General features: G+C 38.7%; 1 protein-coding gene across 2 annotated transcripts in view; it reads right to left on the bottom strand.

Moving 5' to 3' along the window:
* The window catches only part of ppp1r12a (protein phosphatase 1, regulatory subunit 12A), a 52,885-nt gene that overhangs the window by 28,757 nt on the left and 2,047 nt on the right, over nucleotides 1-22,081 (bottom strand). For both annotated transcript variants that reach the window (XM_047389507.1, XM_047389508.1), the window contains exon 2: nucleotides 3,499-3,629. In XM_047389507.1, the coding sequence (XP_047245463.1) occupies nucleotides 3,499-3,629 (131 nt within the window). The remainder of the gene's footprint in view (nucleotides 1-3,498; nucleotides 3,630-22,081) is intronic.

Raw genomic sequence — 22,081 nt, forward strand, 5'->3', positions numbered from 1 at the left:
AGCCAGTTTATTGATTCCAGCCACTGTGAATGAGGATACTGGGATTTAAATGGGCCTACTGACAACTTCCAGCCTACGTCAGGTTCCAGAATTTCTCACTCTGTGACATGATGTCTCCATTAGTTACCCCTATCAGCACAACCGTTTGACATTTTCCCTGAAAATGTTAAACAAATGACTCCTTGTTTTCTGTTGCACTGCCTCTTGCTGATGTGTGTTCCTGAGGCCCACTCAAAACAGACTTCTCTGATTTGAAGTGATAATTAAATGGTATTCATAAAAAAAAAAAAAGAAACGGGAGCTTAGATATGAATTTTCAATTGTATTATTCTAACAAAACTAAACCAGTGCAGTATGTTTGTTTCTCCCCTGAAAAAACATATCAACCCAGAGCTAGACTTCTGAAATATAACCCAAGTAAAACAGGTCAAAGCACCCTCCCACTATGCAGAACAATGAGTACTACTGAGCTGCTTTAGCCCCTTCAGCCTGTTTAAATATCTTCTGATAACATCTATGTGTTGTGCTTTATGCCCCATGAGCCATTTTCTTACCTGACAAATACAAAGGGCAAGAAAATAATAGAGCTCAGCTCCAGATCTGGAGTGTGACCCTAATCTCTTATTGTAAAAAATTGTCGTCTTTTTTGTTGTTGTGAAACACTAAGTCAATGCTGGAGGTGGAAATTATTGAAGGTGATTTTAACAAGTAGTTATAGGGAGGTTAAACAACTAGGGCTGCAACTAACCATTATTTTAATAAATCGACTAATCTGTCGATTATTTTTTTACGATTAATCGGTTTTTTATATTTACTGTTACTGTCATCAACAAAGCAGCACCCACTTCTGCAACACTATATAACCGCGCTGGCTCTTCCTCTCTCGATTCAACTCAAGACATACTTTCGTCTCAGATGTTCATATGGAGAAGTCGTGGTTCCGTGCCATGCCAGACTGTTTGTGCATATCTTGCAGGTCGCTCGTCTTTTTACTGCATCTAGGGTGAAGTGCTCCCATACTTTCGATGTCTTTGTTCGTGTTTTTTTTTTTTTTTTTTATTATTCTGTTTTCTCATTTGTCCCCCTTTTCCTCCGTAACTCTTCGTGTTCCGCCATCTTGCTCAGTGCAAATGCGTTTGTGCCGCGTATAGATTCACGCGCCTGGAATGTCATGCAAAAGAAGCCCAATTATTAGCCGATTTCTTCTTCTACTGCTCTAACGGTAGATCACAGCATTCGGTGGCTCATTACTGCCACACATTGGCCACAAATGTAACAGATTGTGTTTTTAAAAAAAATAGACCGCATACGGCAAAACGTGATTACAAAGCAACTAATCGATGACTAAATTAGTTGACAACTATTTTAAATCGATTAGTTGTTTCAGCTCTATAAACAACCCGTTGTTGTGCAAGTTCAGAAATACATATTTTACAGCCAGAACTGGTAATAAATAGTTTATATCTGCAACACTGCATTCTATACGCCCGATAGCCATGCCAGATAATAAATATGGGGCTGCTTGGCGGGGTCTGTCTTTTCCAGTCACAATTCTGATTTCAAGAGATGTTCGTATTTTTACCAGAGAACCCGGAAAATTTTACCTCGTAGAACTAAAAGTAAACGTCATTAGCTACTAGGGAGTATTCCTAGATTAGAAAAACTGAAGGAACCATTAAGTAGGTTTAAGTAGTTTTAAAGTATTACCTTTACAACAGTGATCGGTGGTGCTCCTTTAGTTTCCACATCATGACTGTCCCTGTTTTTGTGGCCTGAAGTATTTCCAAAAAGCAAAATGGTTCTTGGAAGTGAGGAAAAATTGTTGGAGCCTTCTTACAGCTAGCTGACCAGCAGTCTGCAGCAACTGGTGGCACAGGTGCTGCACAAGGAATTAGCTCATTAGACAGCCAGGATCAGCTTGTAAAACTAACCAAGAAAAGGGGCTGCACAGTAAGCACTACTAAACATAGACATTAAGAACTTTGCTTAGGTTTGTGCCATAAAATCTAAATATTATGTGAAAAAGGTAATGTAACAATAATAGTAATTTTATTTTATTTTAATAGGAATATTTGTTGCCTTTCTGAATTAATTAAAGGCAACTAGATCCCTTTATACATTTTTTTATTTAACTATTTGGGTACACACACTACAGTGGGATTTTTACAGAAGGTTTTGCCGAGGGAACGCTATGGTGCTAAAACAAATCAAAACTACACTACCCAGCCAAAAATGGCATCATCCCCTGGATTTAACCGAGCAAAGAAGAAAGAACCTCCCATTGAAAAAGTACTGAAGTGATTATTTTGTTTCAGCTGGAAACAAATGTTGAAGGGAGTAGCTTCTCATTCCTTGAACAACAATCTCACCTGGTGTGACAATTTCAGGGTTAATCAGACTCTAATTATGAGTGAGCAATAAAGAAACGAATAGCACATTACTTTCACAGAGTTTGGACCTCAAAGGGATATAAGCAGGTACTCTTTAAGTCCTGATTTACTATAAGTTCAGAATAGTGGGACCTGGAGGCTGAAGCTAACAGATAGCCAAAGAGGAGGTGCCACGACCAAAACAGACTTCTACATCTTTATGCAAACAATATTTTATGAACCTTTAAGACAGTCTTCACGTTTTCATTAGACGGTGACTTACACATAAGCCAATTATTTAAACCAGAGAGATGAAGCAATTTTAGAAGCAAAAACATTACAGCACAAGTCAACCATATTTGGGTTCCATTTCCCGTGTAAATCTGCTTCTCAGTAAATAACTGCCCAACGCAAACGAAACAGCAAAGACATTTTTAAATTTAAAGTTGTTCCGCTTTGGTATTGGCCCCTTTCCTTGTACTAGCTGTTAGCTTCAGCCTCTGGGAGAAGCTAATCATACACTGAAAAGACACCTACAGAGTTAGCTACAGCAGGTAAGATAGTAACTGCTTCAAACCTTTTTACAGAATCTCAATTGAAAAATCCTAAACTCCCATTTAAATCAAAAATGAAACCCTAACACTCTCACGAAAACAAAATCTCAAAAACATCTATACAACTCTAGATAATATCGGTTTTTAAATTGCAAACACTTTTATGGGTGGAAACACTGTGTTTCTGGCTTAAGAGTGTACATTATGGCATTTGGATCGGAAATACTGACAGCAGGAAACCAAAGGCCCTGTCAGCTTAATGGTGTGTGAATATGGTCAGAAAGGTAAAGCTACATTGCTAGATATTTTATAAAAAATGCATCTTAGACCTTTTGCTCTGTGTTTTATCTTAGAGAATTTTTATACAAATAGACATTCACAGCAAGAAAATGGTACCTTCCTCAACCTAACTAATCACCTATTTTTCTATGATCTTCAGATTAAAGGGTTTAGGGTTGAGTGCAGCAGTTACAGAAGCAATAGTGTAAAAAACAGACAGGATGTGAAGGATGAGTAAGCAGAATTCAAATCTGATGAAACCAAAGATGTATCCAAGAAAAAAAAAAAAGACTCACTCTGCTATGTCTAGGTATCCACAGGAAGCTGCAGCATGGAGGGGGATCCAGCCCTCATTATCTGGCTGGTTGACGCTGGCTCCTTGCTCTACGAGGAACGTCACCATGTCAATGTTGTCATCTATGCAAGCCTAAAAGAAATAGCATAGACAGATAAAGGTGGAATGAGACCACAAACATCTCCACACACATCGATGTGAGGTTATGTCAGTGGGAAGGAGCATTTGAGTCCTGCTGATGGATTGCTGTGTGTGTCCAGAGCTGTTGAGGAATTTAGGCAGCTGGAGCATTACCAAAACGCCTGCACATAGCAGGGGTGCTTGAAATACTGCAAAGTGTAATGCTACGCTGGCTGGTGCAGCCATTGACCTGCTGTGTTTATATACACAGATAGTTTATGAAGAGAAGGGGACAAAAGTTATGTGGGTTGGCTAAGCATAACATTCAAGTAGGTTTACTCTTAGCATTCAACAGATCAACCCTAATAATTAAGTTCTCTAATACTTTCATCTTTAATTTTATTCAAATATAAATTTCACCAACTCATTTATTTATTCAATTATGTCACTTTTGGCAGTATATCCCTGAAAATAGCTTATCAGCTCCAAAAATATTTAAATAAGTTCATTTCATTTTGAAACTGTTATATGTTAAAAGGCTTAATATTTTATATTATCTTGGTATTTATTTTATAGTCCAACCAAACAAATGCTGGGATCTGTTTGATAAGCCAAAGTGACAGTTTAAAATATTCCATTATTCAGTGTTAAAAGTAAATATGAAATATTCAAATTAATACAGAAATAATTAGATCCAATTTTAATAGATAATGAATTAATAATAACATTCAGTTATTTGTGAATTTGATCATTTACTGAGATTTACATAAATATTTTACTTACAGAACAGACAGGATCACATGATCCATTCATGCCTTCACAGACATTTCATCTGGAGATCACCTAAAATCAAGTAAAACAACTAAATTCCCCACCACAAAACCTCTTAAATCATTTTGACTCAAACAACACGCAATAAATCTTAAAGTCTGGTCGGAAATGACACCTTTAAATAAAAAATTAAATGAAAAACATCTCAAATCTGACAACAGTGCTTTTCAAACCATGTCCCAACACCACCCACAAACCAGGCTGCTGTGCTGGTGCCAGCGACAACAAAGTGATACCCACTAGAAATAAAAAATAGCAAGCGCGCTTGTTCTAATTTAAGATCGACTGAGTCATGACGGAGGCGTTTCAAGACAATCTATATAATGGCAAAGAATTTGCGTGAAGAGCGGGTGGGCTTGAGTTTCCACCGTACATTTCATTAATGGTTATGAAATGGTAAACGACACACCTATTCTACATAATTTTATTTATCTCAGAAAATATAAGAGGTCAAAGGTATGTTTTGCACACAATTTCCAAGCAGAAATCTGATTTTAAAAACGGTCTCTGAGTCTTTGTCCGTCTGTGAGGGAGGAAGTAGAAATCATCCAAAACAAAGATGGAGAAGCTATACTTGAATTCTTATTTTGCTTAAAAGACACGCGTTTAATTAAACAGCTACCTCAGCTTAAAGACACAGCAAGGTGGACGTAAGGTGAGCTTTCATTTGAAGAAATGTCCACCATCATAGTAAGTCTGAAATTATTGCAGTTATAACAGAAAAAAAACCCGCCCACAACATGTGAACCCATTAAGGCGCTCTATGTGGACCATGTGCCTCTCTTCTCGGTTGCTATGACAACATAAGCATCCACAAGAGAAACAGACACATGAACGCATGCTGGCCTCCTGTTCAGGGCACACTGCTATCTGGCTGGAATCCTTTTCCAAATTTGGACCGTTTGGAAGCACTCTCCAGCTCCGGTGCATTAAAAGGCTCACTGAGCTTAGCTGACAGTTAAACTGTGTATTTGTGTTTGATGTACATGATATAATTGAGAGTGATTTATATGGTTCAGTTGTGCGTAGGAGATCGGTTCCTTGGGGGGATCTTTCCTACAGACTGTACGTTTTGTCTTTTAAGCAGTTTTTCTCAGTTATAAAAACACAAATAAAAATGGGATAACAACCGTTACTGACAGTTAATGCAGCTTTGGAAAAAGAGGAAGACTAACTCATTTCACATGCTATTTTTACAATTCTACAATCATAAAAAACAATAAATCCAGGTGGCCTTTTTTGATTTCTATCTATTTGAAAAAGTAACTGCCCCCCTAAACCTAATAACTGCCCTCAAGGTTTTACATTGCCTGGTCTATTACATCGCTGTAGAGGAATGTTGACATACTGTTTTTTGCTGATTTGGTTTAATTCAGACATGTTGGGTTTTTTAAGCTTTTGTTTTGCCGTTTTGGTGCATAACACAAGTGGGCTTGAGGGTAAGGTAAAAAAACCAAACTGTTGGCCAGATATTTTTCTTGTTTGATTTTCTGGTAGACGGCAGCCATTGTTCAACTCGAGAGAGAGCAAAGCTGCTCCAGACCATCGAACTACCACTACCAACATGTTAGACCTTCAGTGTCAGGGTGTTTTCCTGATTTGCTAAATTAGTATCACACAATATGTAACAACAAACACCTTCCAGAAATGCTTCATTTTGTCTAGGTCAGTCAGCCGTGGTTTTTGCCTTTGAACTCCCCATCGATGTTTCTTTCTTATTCTTGAATCATGACCACTGATCCTAACTGAGGCAAGTATGGAGTGCAGGGCTTTAGATGTTGATCCGTGTTCTTTTGTGACCTCTTGGACTCGTTAATGCACCCTTTGAATGATCTCGCTAGGCCAGCAACTCCTGGAAAGATTCACCACTGTGTCATGTTTTCTCCTTTTGTGGAGATCCAAAGTTTTGCAACACTTTCCAGACAGATAGGTCAATGAAGCTTCCCAGATGTTTGGTGAAACTAAATCAAAAAAATCTTGTTAATTACTGTTAAATTAAGATTTAACAAAGGGCAAGTGATTACGTTTTCCACAAGTTGGTTTGTTTAGCTTAAGTAGTAGTTACACAGGCCATCACTGCCTGATATTTTGTTTGATCATCTGGAATCAGTAACTATCATTATTCCTGTGCCATGTTTATGTGCATGTTCTCCAAAGAATAATTATACTGTCCTCCTTGTGTGATTTGGAACAAAGAAAAGTAGCCCGTACTGAAACATAAACGAGTGTGTTCAACCAGCAGCCAAGAAAATAACACACACACACACACAATGGTTCTCTGCATAGTGAATCTGTTATGTCATTCATTAATACTGTCTGAGTTTTCACTTTTACTTTTCCATAAACAATTACCCAAAGCAGAGAAAACCATTAAAGTCTCAGCTCATATCCCGTTCCCGTTTAAGGGAATCATCTACGCAGACAATGATGGTGGTGATATTGTACGTTTGCCTTTCAACAAGCTCTCACTCCACTCGCTCACAGTTGCTGAGAGCATGTATATATTGGCGGGCGGTTGTTTTTATAAAACTACAAGTTGAAAACCAGCAAATTCTCACCCGTAAACATCAGGCCCACATCATTTCCACAAAGACTCTTCCTCGTCTTAAAACGGAAACATGCCTGTTAAGGTAAACGCTGTGATGCTGGTGAACCTCCTGTAAGTACGTCATGGGGCTCCCTCCGACGACTGCTCCAGGCAGCAACCAAAACAATTCCTCAATGACGAATGTGTCAAAGTGACAACCTGTATCAACACTATGTTTGGTGTCGTAGCCTGAGGGAGGCATCCTAATTATTTTGAAATGCTCCAACATATAGGAATGTAAAAGAGAATGCACCAATGCATGGAGGCAGCATACGTTTGTGCATGTTGAATAGACCATATGAAATATTCTATAACTGGCAGCAGACAGAGACAGGAAACACTTAAAGGCTATCCAAACAATTGACTAAATTCATCTTAGGAAACAGTCCCATTTCCCAATAAATCCATATCATACAGGAGACCTGTGCTAAGCACAGTCATCACACATGACGCAAGTACACTTCCAACATACGTAACTGTTAAACCTGTCTGGGTGGTTTATTCAGAGAGGGAGATACCTCACCAAGGAGGAAACAAGAAGGAATGGTAACTTTAAACATGATGCCAGAGCACTTAGAACAAAGCAGGAATATTCTTTTAAACAACAAGCTTATGAACATACCATTTATATAGGATTGTCTATTTATTTGTATGAAAATCACAAACACAAAAAGCCTATGAAAGGAAACATTTACTGAAGAACCCAAGCATCTGCAGAGCATTAAATACAACGTAATTGATGTCATCACCTAGTGAGACTAACAAACAGGCTATGTTCTTGCTGCTGGATCTGATACAAAAGGTCCTGCATAATGGAAACTGGCACTTCTGGGAAGTGGATGCAACAGCAAAAATAAAAACAAACATTAATCAATGGATACAGGAAGCTCCATTTAATTGGTCGATATAGTTTAATGTGGGCTGTGTGGCTAACCTCTGAAAACAGCCTGGTTATTAATCATCAGGCTGCATGAGGGGTGGCTATCAATGCAGCAGCAAAATAAAGTCAATACTCTAATAAAACATTTATTTTATATAAAACATTTGGGAGGTTGTCATCCCAACAGCATCTTCTGGTGAAGATAAATCCAAACTTCAAATTTACATTCCATTTTTATTCAATTTAAACTGAACAATGCACAGAAACCTTCCAATATACAATAACATTAGTAACTATACGAGCTGCAATAAACCTAAATAAAATTTAAGATTTACCGTCTTTCTGCTTTGGGTTCATAGCAAACATAAACACCTGATAATGAGTCTATCCAGCTACTGGAAACAAAATCCATACAATGAATTATTTCCATCACAACAAGGTTTTACTGAAATAATTGCTTCTAACTCATGCTTGCTGTTTTGGTCCAGCCTAGCAGAGACCCTGAATGCATGGCATTTCAATAGTTAGCCAACATGCACTGCAGTTCCAGCAGTACTTTCTAATATGAATATTACGTACACTGTTATTGCAAACAGACATGCATATGGCCCCAACACATTTTTGTATTAGCAAGGTAAAAATGTAATGCCCTGCAATACATATAGACAGTGTTTTTAAATGCATATTATTTATATTATGCTGTGAAGATCTAACATTTTATTTTTACAGTGCAGGTTTGCTACAACCGTGCTTTCTTTAAACTATTGAGGCATGGTTTAAGGAGCTTAGGAATGCCCTGACCAAAGGTTAAGCTACACAATGAAATGCACATATTATTTAATACTCAATCAGTTAAAGCACCCCCATCTGACTGATGCAAGGCAAAGGCGTGGGATTATCTTGAACCATCTTGCCGCAGAGATCGGAGCCAGGTGAACAATGCAGAAGGTACATAAGCTGTTGTGTAATCCTGAAATACTGAGATGGAATTTAAATGCTGTTCTCCACCAGAGCCATTACATAAAATAGACAGTGTCATTCTATGGTTGGGCCCCAAATATGTGCACCCATCATAGGGCAGTCTTTTGCTGCTACACAGAGCCAAAGGGGAAATGGGGGGAGAAAAGAAAAAAAAAAAAAAGCATGGGTTCAGGTCTTGTTTGACTACATAAACATAAATAGCGAAAACCTAATTTTAGAGCACAGCAGGGAAGCTCATTGTCACATTTTTTAAAATAGAACTCTTTTCACAAACTAAAAACAAGTATATTCACTTCCATTATACCTGGGAGGATGTAGGCACCAAGGATCTCTAAATAGTTTAGAAATGTGCTTTTTCTGGTGGAAATAAAGAGGTCAAACTTTACAAGAAAAAATTAAAATCACACCACAAAGCAAAAATGAAAAATCCCTTCAAAAGGAGGAGAGGCATAGCTATTTTTGGCTTATTATCTAGGAGGACATTGTGAAAAGAAGTCCAAATTTAACATCTATTAGACACTTGAAGACCCCTCCCATCCTTTACTTCCTTTAGTTGCATCCTCAGATGTTTTACTCAAAGCATACGGAGACGGCCATTTCACAATTTACCTTGCAGTAGGAAGAAGCGGCTGCTGTGGAAACAACATATTTAAATGAACGGCTGCCGCTACTATAGAGAACACATTAATTATTGTGATGGAAAGTTAAATACGAGCTGCTGTGAAATAAGCATTTCACACCCAAGATACGATTTACAGCATATGCGTTATTGGCACTATACAACACCAATACCACCTTGTATATAGACAATAAAGGAAATTATTAAAGGTATTTATTATTAGTTGTTCAATTAGAAACAGGTTAGTAACTGGATCAGCCCTAATAACAGACTGGGCAGTCAGGAACCTTCTGATCACTGAAAGCACCTAGTAAGCAGTACCTTCTAGCAAGTGCCGCCAGGAACTGCTTACCGAGTGAAGCAAATTCAAACTTACAGTTTCCAGTATCAGTGACCGCCAACAAATTCTATATCATAGACTTGCAGGATTTAGAAATGTTGGCAGTAAATCTCAGTAAGATAAGGATCTACAATCTGCTAAGTATACATGATGAGACTGGTGTTTTAATGGTGTTTACTCCCAGTGAAAATGCTCACCATGAATGTTTTCTGATTCGATGAACAATTCTTGCCTTTCTGTTTTAAAACCTATTACATCGTGTTAAACATTTCTGCCCTAAATTTGTGCATATACAAAATGGGACTGTGTAAACATGGTATTTTTACTTTAGGGTTATAATACTGTGAGAATTTCATTCCAGCTTATGCCTAACCACAACATTATTTATGTTTTCTTGTAAAATTCAGCATCAACCATAACTGTCGTGACAATGGGAAAAATAAGAGGAAATAATTATCAAAAAAGTAATCTATGAGTTTTGTATGAATATAAGATGTTAGAAATATGGAAGAGAAAATATCAACTTAATGTGATTCTCCCTTCGTCCCTATTCAATGACTAAAACATTCTCATTTTCATTTGGTGCCCCATAAGGACCTTTCTCTTTTATAAAGCAACAAAATGGACAACAAAAACTCAGAAGCTTTCTCCCTCCAGTAGTACTACTGTTCCCCAAAGCTACTTAGTCAGTCAGAAGCAAGGAGCTGGGCTAGCATACCAGTGAAGAAATTCCCAGATAATACTCGTAGCCTTGAGGCTTCAGGCCTCAGCGCTCTGGCCACTCCTCTCAGGCTACGTCAGTGGCTAAGAGGCTCACAGTCACTTCCACATAAGGAATTCCTTCTTACAGCCTGCATGTAAGTATGAGTGCATTATGCCCCTACATTTGCATTTTTCTGTGCGTTAGAAAGGTGAACAGAACACTTTTTAAGTTGAAACACAACCCGTCAGGTCAGTATAATTACTGGAAAAATCCTATATGATCAGAGCATGATGGTTTTATAGGTGATGTGGTGTACCCTCCATCTGTAAGTATGAGTGCTTTTATTCCTGAGACAAAGAACTCGCAGCTCCTGTGCAATTGGCAGGATTAGAGAGGCCAGAGGGTACAAGGGGGAGGGTTGAAACGCTGCAAGGCGACCAGCTGGGTCCCTTAACTAGATGAGCTCTGTTTGGAGATGTAACCAAACTACAAACACACTCTCTCTCTCTCACACACATACACACACACACTTCGCCTTCAGCACTCCAACTGCTGCTGCTACAGAGGACGACCATATATGGCCCTGGGATTCCCATGGAAAAAGAAGACCAGAATTTTGGAAGAGGGGGAAAATGCCAGCAAGATTTTAACTCTACATTTCACCCAGGCTTTCACTTAGCATCTAAAACAATCCCCCCACCCACTTGAGAGCCGACTTTCTGGTTTCCATGTAAGGGGTCTAAAGGTGAGAGAGGACACTAGCATGGACAGGCCGAGAGGTCAGATAGCCACACAGAGACATGACCTCTGTTGAAATAGTCACATAATACAGCCCTTATGCAGCAGCTTTTAAAAGAGCAAACGAGGGATAGCTCACTGACAATCAGTTGACTAAAGAGGCAATGAACATGATCCAGACCACAACAGTCTTCTCTGGCATGATGTCACTCTTCATGACAACAAGCTCCAAACCCAAGAGTTTAAATAGATGGAGTGGATGCCTGTGCTTGCCTTGCAGGGCTTTGGGCGAACATAAAACTCAGCAGGAATTAGTATGGATCTTTACAATGTTGAAGAAATGAAGCGTGGGTTGAAAAAGAAAATGTAAACAAGCATGATTAGTTTCTATTAGGCAAGGTTAAATGTTTGTTTAAAAAAAAAAAGGTATAGCAAGGTTTTCATATGCTGCGGTTTCAAAAACACAAAAACCTTAGGTTGTAACGTTCCTTGAGTTAAAAAGGGATGAAATGCCAGAGAAAATCTGTGGAGAAAGCGGTGTTGCCTTTTCCCTACATGTTGCTGCACAATGCCAGCTGGATGAGGAAAAGCTACAACATTTAGTTTGGCTGTTTGAAAACATTTGTGGAAGAACATGAAGCTGTTTTATGCTATTGAAAATACTAAACTTTTTGTTCCCCCATATTTTTCCTTAGTTAAAAATCAAAACAACAATAAATGTTACTATTATTATTATATTTGTAATAATAAATGTGTCATTATTTTAGAAGCAGAAGAAAAAACATTCCTCTGTTAAATAAACAATTTGATCAATCTTCTTCCTTTGTGTAAAAACTATGATACCCTGGTATTTTTACTCTTAAACAAAACAATAGATGAAACTGCAGTATTGTTTGACTGGGTTTTGTGAAAGCATGGAGCAAGGGAGAGCGCACACACATGTGTGAACAAATTCATGTGTGTACATGTGTCTATGTTATGCTGTTGTCAGTGATAAAAGTAGAGGGAATGGAGAAGCAGGCTCACTAGTGGAGCCTCAAAGAGGAAATGAGAAAAATAAACAGCGACTTCCTGTTCCTCTCTGGCCTGAAATCTCCAGCACAGATCCTCTCCTATAATGACCACCTTCATGAGGCAGATGAGCACCATGTAATAAATCTAAACAAGTCTAGCACACTAGAAACAAAAGCATCTAATTTTGCCATCCTTCTAGCGAGATGCATTTTAAATATTGCTAAGCATTCAGAGAAAATAAGTTTCACAGTGTTGAATGACATTTGAAAGCCCGATTTACAAAACTATGAACAACTCAACACCAGTTCAAAACATCTAAATAAAAAGGAACATACCCAACATCATCTATAAAACACCTCTGGCCTATATAGAGATCATAATTAATACAGATTGCTGTTGAATTTTTAGTGTGTTGTACAGCAGTCTAAGTGCTTTGGGGCATTAATTTTTCATTTTATAGTCTGCCAACTTCACAGCATGATTGACCTCAGTGAACTCACATGTATGCTCACAAAACCATGGAAACAGGCCTTTGTTTGAGGAAACTACAATCATACCTAAATCTAATAGGCTGAGTTTGTGTCTAATGAACCAGTTTATGTTTTGGATTATTGCTTGTTGAAAGACCAAGTGTTGATCCAATGTCAGTTTTCTTTCTGTTCGACAAAAAGAGTTCATGACACAAGACAATTTAACAAGATTCCAAGTCCAGGCCCACAGCCTCACAAATCCTCCACCTCACTCATCAGTGAACATCAGTTGGTTTTCTACATATTCATTGATTTATCCACCTGGAGTGCAAGTAGAAAAGCTCAATCTCAAAGACCACACAGGGCAGTGGCTTTAGACTAAAATTGAAAGCTGGGCTTCTATCAGGCCTGCAGTTTGAAATTATGCTATTACAACATGCTATTTTCAAAGTATCTACACGTCTTTACCAGGAACGCCAAGAAATTTGTCTATGCCTGATTCTGCACATGCTAACTTTCAAACAGCGATGAAGATCCAACCAACAGTTCACCCAAAAGAGATGAACAATGGTTCTGAGTTATTGATCCATCACCATTTTTCCTGTTCGTCTCTTTTTCCTTGCAGAAGATGCAGCTGTCTTGAGAAAAAAAAAAAAAAAAAAAAGGCCCACACTTCCACTTATATCAAGATGACATGTGCATTTTCCCTTAATTGTGATGGCAGCTCTATAAGACAATGAGCAACTCATGAGCTCTAGGTCCAGGTGTTTTTACTTCAAAAACTAGCTCATAAAAACATACTCAGCATGAGACATGCGGCTGCCGCCAAGCAAGCACCAGCAGGATGGCTTCAAGAAGACCTGGCTTGAGCAGAAGACGGGCACATAGTGCCACAGGGTAGGAAAAAAAACAAGCTGAAGTCATCCTCCAAACATTTCACAGCAGGTCAATTTCATGCTGAGTTTGGAAACAAAGAGGCGGGATGAAAAACAAGTGCTAGTAATTAATCTAAAGAAAATAAAAAAAACCTAAGATCATTTACTAATCCATCTTACAAACATAGGCACAAGGAATTGAGGTTGCATATTCAGCAGCAGCCTCCCAAACTCCACAGTAAATTAAAGAATGTGGCTGTGGAATGATCTGAGTGGCTAATTAAGATCAAGGAAGTTTACATCGGGTAAAATAACATTCAACATACAGCTAATAATGGTATTTGATTTGAAAACAACTTCCTTTTTCTAATCTAATCTAGGTTTAAGCAAGGCAATATTTAGGCTTTAGGCATGAGTGAGAATATTTGTATTTTCAGAAGGAGCTCCATAGTATAAACCAGGGGTATCAAACTGCAGTCCTCAAAAGCCAGTGTCCTGCTTCTTTTGGTTGTGCCCCAAGTCCAACACATCTGAATTAAAGGACTTTAGTCGCAATTCAGAATCCAGCTAATGATCAAGATATTCAATTAAATGTTGATGCAGAGAGATCAAAAAGTTCCAGAACACCAACCCAACACTGTATTTTTCACCTGTGGTATAAACCTTTAGAGCAAAAAACAAAGGGTTTTGACCTATTTACAAGCTGAACGTCATGTAATCACCACAGAATAAGATCTGCATATTCTAAGTGGTGTGTCCATAAATGTACTAGAATTTATATTTATTTATTGTAATACGTTTCCAGATCCAACATAAAAAGAAGTCTGCGATAAAAGGAATGTTCATTTTGTTCATTTTCCACCTTGGTGTGTTAAACAGTGTAGCACATGGCTAATTACAATAACAATCTACAGGGGTTGGACAATGAAACTGAAACACCTGGTTTTAGACCACAATAATTTATTAGTATGGTGTAGGGCCTCCTTTTGTGGACAATACAGCGTCAGTTCATCTTGGGAATGACATATACAAGTCCTGCACAGTGGTCAGAGGGATTTTAAGCCATTCTTCTTGCAGGATAGTGGCCTGGTCACTACGTGATACTGGTGGAGGAAAACGTTTCCTGACTCGCTCCTCCAAAACACCCCAAAGTGGCTCCATAATATTTAGATCTGGTGACTGTGCAGGCCATGGGAGATGTTCAACTTCACTTTCATGTTCATCAAACCAATCTTTCACCAGTCTTGCTGTGTGTATTGGTGCATTGTCATCCTGATACACGGCACCGCCTTCAGGATACAATGTTTGAACCATTGGATGCACATGGTCCTCAAGAATGGTTCGGTAGTCCTTGGCAGTGACGCGCCCATCTAGCACAAGTATTGGGCCAAGGGAATGCCATGATATGGCAGCCCAAACCATCACTGATCCATCCCCATGCTTCACTCTGGGCATGCAACAGTCTGGGTGGTACGCTTCTTTGGGGCTTCTACACACCGTAACTCTCCCGGATGTGGGGAAAACAGTAAAGGTGGACTCATCAGAGAACAATACATGTTTCACATTGTCCACAGCCCAAGATTTGTGCTCCTTGCACCATTGAAACCGACGTTTGGCATTGGCATGAGTGACCAAAGGTTTGGCTATAGCAGCCCGGCCGTGTATATTGACCCTGTGGAGCTCCTGACGGACAGTTCTGGTGGAAACAGGAGAGTTGAGGTGCACGTTTAATTCTGCCATGATTTGGGCAGCCGTGGTTTTATGTTTTTTGGATACAATCCAGGTTAGCACCCGAACATCTCTTTCAGACAGCTTCCTCTTGCGTCCACAGTTAATCCTGTTGGATGTGGTTTGTCCTTCTTGGTGGTATGCTGACATTACCCTGGATACCGTGGCTCTTGAAACATCACAAAGACTTGCTGTCTTGGTCACAGATGCGCCAGCAAGACGTGCACCAACAATTTGTCCTCCTTTGAACTCTGGTATGTCACCCATAATGTTGTGTGCATTTCAATATTTTGAGCATAACTGTGCTCTTACCCTGCTAATTGAACCTTCACACTCTGCTCTTACTGGTGCAATGTGCAATCAATGAAGACTGGCTACCAGGCTGGTCCAATTTAGCCATGAAACCTCCCACAATAAAATGACAGGTGTTTCAGTTTCATTGTCCAACCCCTGCATGTCTACATTACCAAGTTCATTTCTAAGCCACTACAGCTAGATAGTTTTTCCAATTCTGGCAGTATAAACACAGAAAACGTATTTTGCATGAATAGCATGACTGCTGACTCAAGAAATAAGTGAAGGAGAGAGAGTTCAAAGAACATATAAGATTACACCACTGCAGCATGTTTCTGCAGCTTCCTCTACTACCATCTTCAATATCAAAAATCAGTGTTTTGTAAAAGTATACCCACACAGACAATCACATGTAGCTGCCATTAATGCTATACATCATTTGAGGTATGTCTCCATCAGCTTTTTACATCCAAACACATTTTCTACATTTTTCAATGAAGAATATCTGTTTTCATGCATTCTAAAGTTCTGCATTAGATTCCCAGTCATCACAGATCTGGACGTTTTGACATTGTACCAGGAACATCATTTAAACTGAACTGTTCCACTGTAGTTCTGGCGGCATGTTTAGGATCGTTGCTCTGCTGGAAATGGACCCTTTGCGCCACGATCAAGTGTTTTGCAGTCTTAAAACAGGTTTTCTTCAGTTTTCCACTCTATTTAGTTCCATAAAGAAAAGCATCCCCTCTGCATCATGCAGCCACCACCATGTTTCGCTGTAGGGAGGGTGTGACCAGAGCACCTTCTTTTGTATATTTGCTGCAAACTGCAAACAGAGCTAACAGTGCCTTAAACATTTCTACAACTTTCCCAGTGGTGTGGTCTGGGCCTTCATGATGCCGATTGTTCACTAATGTTCTCTAACAAACCTCTGATGCCTTCAAAGAGCAACTTAGGAAACAGAGAGGATTTCAATTAATATTACAAGAAAATTAGTCTTTTCTAGAACTACATCCGTCTATTACCTTTAAAAAATGCAATTATCCACTTTAAAACATTTCCCAAAAGAGCATGAAATGTAACCGATTTTTTTTTTGTAGCAAACAGTCACTTATCCAACAAATCTTACAAATGCATTAGACGTTAAATTTGAAGTTAGACACAATCTTAAGACAGTCCACGAGGAAACAATGATGTGTCACAACCAGCAGATGACCTGACATGTTGCAATGTGTTGGTGTGTAAATGCCCAAAAGACTTCCTGATGCTGATTATGGGGTTGAACAAGAAATGGTATGAAACTGTGTGTTAGGCCAGCTTGACAAGGAGACACCTGCCAATTACACAGAGGTGAAATAGACATGCTGTTGGGCTTGGTTTCTAAAAATAACATTCCCAGTCATGGAGCCAGTAGAAGTTACAATGGAGCAGTAGTGATTCTTTCAGACTGGAATCTAATGTTGCATCTGCCTTGTATTTAAAGGTTAGAAAATGTAATAAGGGCGTTATCTTTGTCCAAACCAAAGCCTTAATTCCCATTACAATAAGGTCATGCTACACCAAAATATAAAAATAACATTACTCCAAATGATATTTCTACATGTAGGTAATAGTTACTTCAACTTTCCTTCATATACTTGTAATATAGAGTATTAATATTACTTTTATTGTACTTTAACCTGGTAATGCTGTTGTAGCTTTGCAATGGTAGCTGACTGCAAAACAAAACCCAAAAATATCAAATAGGTCAAGAAAGTATGGACAGTCAAAGCAAACTCCACTTCAGTGGCAAATATGACCAAATACTAACAGAACAAAAATACATTAAAAGCAAACGACTCTCAAATGTTCTTTGTCCAACCACCAGCTACACAAAGAATAAAATCTAGACTGTCTAGATTCAAGACCATGAATTATTAAACTGCATCTTAATTTATTCAGCAATTTGTCAGATATTTATGAGATGAACTGGCAGCTCTTATGGCAAATAATCAACCAATAAGAAAGGAGAGCTTTGTGTAACCTTGCTGCAAGGAAAGTCATCTCAAAGCAGATCTCTAAAATTGGCAAATGTCTTGCATGGCAAAATAACAAGATTATAATAAGGCAACATTTCAAAAATCAGTGACCTTTAACACACTGACTTTCATGGTAAAACGAAATCAGCTAAAGACTGTTGGGAGGCTCAACACTGTAACACGACTTTGGGATAATAAAGATTTAATTTGGAGTAAAAATGATAGTGAAAATTTAATTATTTTTATTCCTTTATTTTCTGTTTGATTCCAATCTTTTGCATCTGTCAAAAAACCTGCAACCTGTTTTGCGCTTTTATGTGTGACAGTCGTCAAAGGGGGAAAAGAGCAGAAATTGTTCGATCGATGATCGATGAATCTCCAGGAAAAAATAAATAAATAAATCAACTTCAATGACTCAAACAACCAATAATATAAACGTTATATTAAGCACTCTTCTCCTTCCTAGCAATAAAAAACAATCATTTAGAATTAAATACATTTTCCCATTATCATATTTTACCAGTTTGTAGATTTAAACTTAAATACGTTTCATATTGTGTTCCCATTGGAGATGCTCTTATCATGCTTTCCCTGTTACTTCCTGATTTTTATTTTTATTTTATTTGAGGTCTAATCTGCAGATTCCATATTTACCTAAGGAAGGACTGTGGCACCTATAAAAAGGGAATATGTCCTTTAACAGAAGGTGTAGTTTTGAATCAAACAGAAAAAAGAAATAAGATAATTCCTGTTGATGCCACAGAACATCTGGTTTTAAATAAACCAACAAAAAAATGGATCAAACTGCATGGTGTCAGTTGATAAATCTATAGACCACAAATGGTAAGTTCTTATTTTTGAGGCATTCAATGAATAGAAAATTAAAATAACCTCTCAGTATCTGACCTGCTGATCACTAATCAGAGACGAGCAAGAGAAAATCGGCCTTTTCAGATCTCAAGCAGATTAAGTTCTCATATGGACCCATTTTTATAAGGTTTACTGTTCGCCTTTTGAACAATCGCCAACAGCTGCTAAAAATATTCAAAGCACAAAGCATATCTCATCCTCATCCTGAACATGTGCAATGCTGTGGAGCCTTTATCCAGATTTAGGAGTTCTTATTCATGCAGATTATAGAGCTGAATCCCTAACAAATTACAGAGGATTTCTCTTTCTCAGTCACTAACCTGCACTTTGGTCTCACCTATAGCTCCTGTACATTTGAGAAAAGGAGATTTTCCCCCTCAGGCAGTAACAAAGGACACTTGGAGGCTCATGAAAGGATGTCACACTACTACTTTGAAAGAGGACAGTGACATGTCAAACACGTTCTATTTTACTACTCTCAGTGGCAAACTGCAAGCCTCAGGCACAGCCAAGAATACCGGGGCCAGGCCTGCAGTAACGCTTACAAATATGTAATGTGTTAATATAACTGATGCTCATCTGGACAAAAAGAAATGCAGCCATCTTATCATCGTTCACCGCATGCCCTAAAACAGTTCCATTACTGACTCGAGAGGCTGATTTCAAACTGCTGCATTTAGCCAAACGCTCTTGCTGTACAGTCTGTTATGCAACTCCCACTCGGCCCATGCAAATCCACCAACACGAGTGACTGGTAACCTTCCGAACCGTCGTCATAGAAACAGTGTGAGATAATGTCCATAGACTTTAACGCCATAATGAGGGTGTGCAATGTAAACAGACAGAGGCATTGTAATGTCCAACTAACATGTAGAGCTTAGCTGAGTCCTGTCCCTCTAGTCTTTGGGATCAGCAGAGTGCAGAACTGTGGAGGGAAGTTCAACTTTAGGTCAGTGTGGAGATTTTCCTAACGTGAAGCAACAAGCCCTTATTGCTTCCACTTTGCTGGTGGAGCTCAGTGAGCAACATTTTGCATTGTAAAGAGGAAGGCAGGCCAGAGGGACGGAGAGACCAACTAGGAGGGAGGGGTATAAGTGACAGCTGAGGAATGTCTTCTGTGCACTCTCTTTGCTATGGTTTCCAGCGACCGTCATGCGAGGAATGCCCAGGGTAGGACAGCGGGTCTTGGAATGTTACCCTCTGAGACCAGTTTAGCTGATGGGATAGTAATCTATAATATCTACTTGTCATTGGAATACCTTTTACATCCTCTGAGCTATCCACCTACAATGACCTGCAAAAGCATTCATCTCCCTTGAACCCTTTGTGAGTTTAAAACCAAACTTCAGTGTAATATCTTAGTAAATTATGATAATCCACAAGAAAGTATTGCAAAATTGTAAAGTAAAAGGAAAATATTTATTTCTAAAAGGATGGTTTAGAGTAGTTTTTCCTCTTGAGTATTACCCTCCACCCAAGTCTCAAGTCTTCTGTAGCCTCTACCAGGTCTTCTGCCAGTTTTCCCCTGCATACATTAGCTCCATCCATATTCCCATCAACACTAACCTGTCTCAAGGTTTACTTTCAGCAATGGCTGTCTTCGTGTGATTAGTGCCAGATGACACAGTTTCCCTCTCAGGTTATCTTACCCTAGCCATGGATTTCTGCAGCACCTCCAGACTTTTCATAGGCCTCTTCCCTTCTTTGATTCTCTCCTTGCCCATCAGTTCGGGCGGTTGGACATCTCTTGCTAAGTTTGCAGTCGGACCATAATCTTTTCCATTTTCGGATTAAGGAATTAAACACAGCACTGTGAGATGTTCAAAGCTTAAATATAGTTTTATAACCCAGGTCTGCTTTAAACTCTTCCATAACTTTATCCCTCACCTTCCTCCTGTGTTCCTTGGTCTTGATGATGCCATTTGTTCACTAACATTCTTAAACAAACCTTTGAGGCTGTATTTATATGATACAATTCCTCACAGACAGGCACCATTTACCAATTATGAGATTTCTGAAAGGAACTGACTAACCTTGGTTTTATTTTGGGGTATTTGAATTGAGGGGGCTGAATACAAATGTAAAAAAAAAAAAAATAATTTGATAATCCATATATCATTTTCCTCCCACTTCACAATTATGCTGACTTTTGCAAGGCGTTACACATCTGTTTGCCTTTAGATGAAAATATCAGCATTAATTCATTGCATCACCTTGTTACAATGACAGTTTACAGAAATGTTTACAGGGTTCCTTGCAGAAAGTCTGCAACTCAGACACCAAACAACCTCTTGCCTAAATGACACCAGGTTTGTAGCACAAAGCAGTGCAACAGACTGTGTCATACCCAAATTTAGCAAAATATTTTGAAACCCAGTTAGGAGAACTTGTGGAGGTGGTATTTTTAACCCTAAACCAGTCACCAAGCATGACAGAAATATTGCAAGTGAGGAGCGAGGAAATGTGAACATAACGGAAACAAAGACACAGGTCAGTCACTTATTACCAATGGTATCCAACGAATTCATTACCAAGCAAGAATAAAACATATCACAAAAGACGATGGAGCCACATCACATCTAATGTGAATTCCTGAATCCCCACAGGTAAACTCTGCAAAACAGAAATCACAGGGAGGGCATTCTAGCATATTACACATGCACAATCCAACTGGAGCTTCTCACCTCTAGAGATCATTCGATGGGAAGAGCCAATGGCAAATGTTTCCTCACTTCAACTCATCCCTGGGCACAGGCCCAAAACAAGGCAACACTTCTACCTGATCTGTTCGCACAGGGGTCTTGTCGATTTAATTATAGCAAACTCTGAGCAATGAAAAGGGTATAATAACCAACAACATTAATAAGCACTAAGATAAAATACCCAAGTAAACTTTACCCCAATCAGTCCCCCCCAAAACATTTTTTTTTTTTTACTTTCAATTACACAGACAACAGAAACGTCAGAGCTTAATGACCCTCACACCTTCTTTCCAAGAGCAAACTGATGGACATAAGCAACATGATCACTTAACAGAGATTCTTCAGTTAATCCTTGAGTCATTTATTTTCAAAAGACTATGAGAACAATCCTTGCCTAAGTAATAGGTAATAGCCACCTGCTCACGTACTGAAAACTTATTCCTAATGCAACAAGGTGAACACCAATCAGATGAACATACTAAATGCAATAAAAGTCTATTATGTTCCTACATTTTCCAGAATGTTTCAAACTCAATTTCCAACCCAAAATCTCCATTTGTACAAATGTCTTCTTTCCAAGCAGACCATATATTTCCCTCAATGTGCACCGAGAGTATAGCAGCCCTATTATTAGCAGTGGTTCAGTGGGGCTCCAGAAAGCTTGTAAATAAAACAATTGGCATTGTCTGGCTTGAAAAGATTTTCTTTTAAATCACATGGTAAAGAACCCCCTGGTGTCACAGAAAAATGACTGCTGGTCAAGCCTGGCTAGCTTTGGGAAGGTTAAGTGACATTATTGACAAACTTGGATAGA

The sequence above is a fragment of the Girardinichthys multiradiatus genome, chromosome 17, assembly GCF_021462225.1.
Source record: "Girardinichthys multiradiatus isolate DD_20200921_A chromosome 17, DD_fGirMul_XY1, whole genome shotgun sequence".
Classification (NCBI taxonomy): domain Eukaryota; kingdom Metazoa; phylum Chordata; class Actinopteri; order Cyprinodontiformes; family Goodeidae; genus Girardinichthys; species Girardinichthys multiradiatus.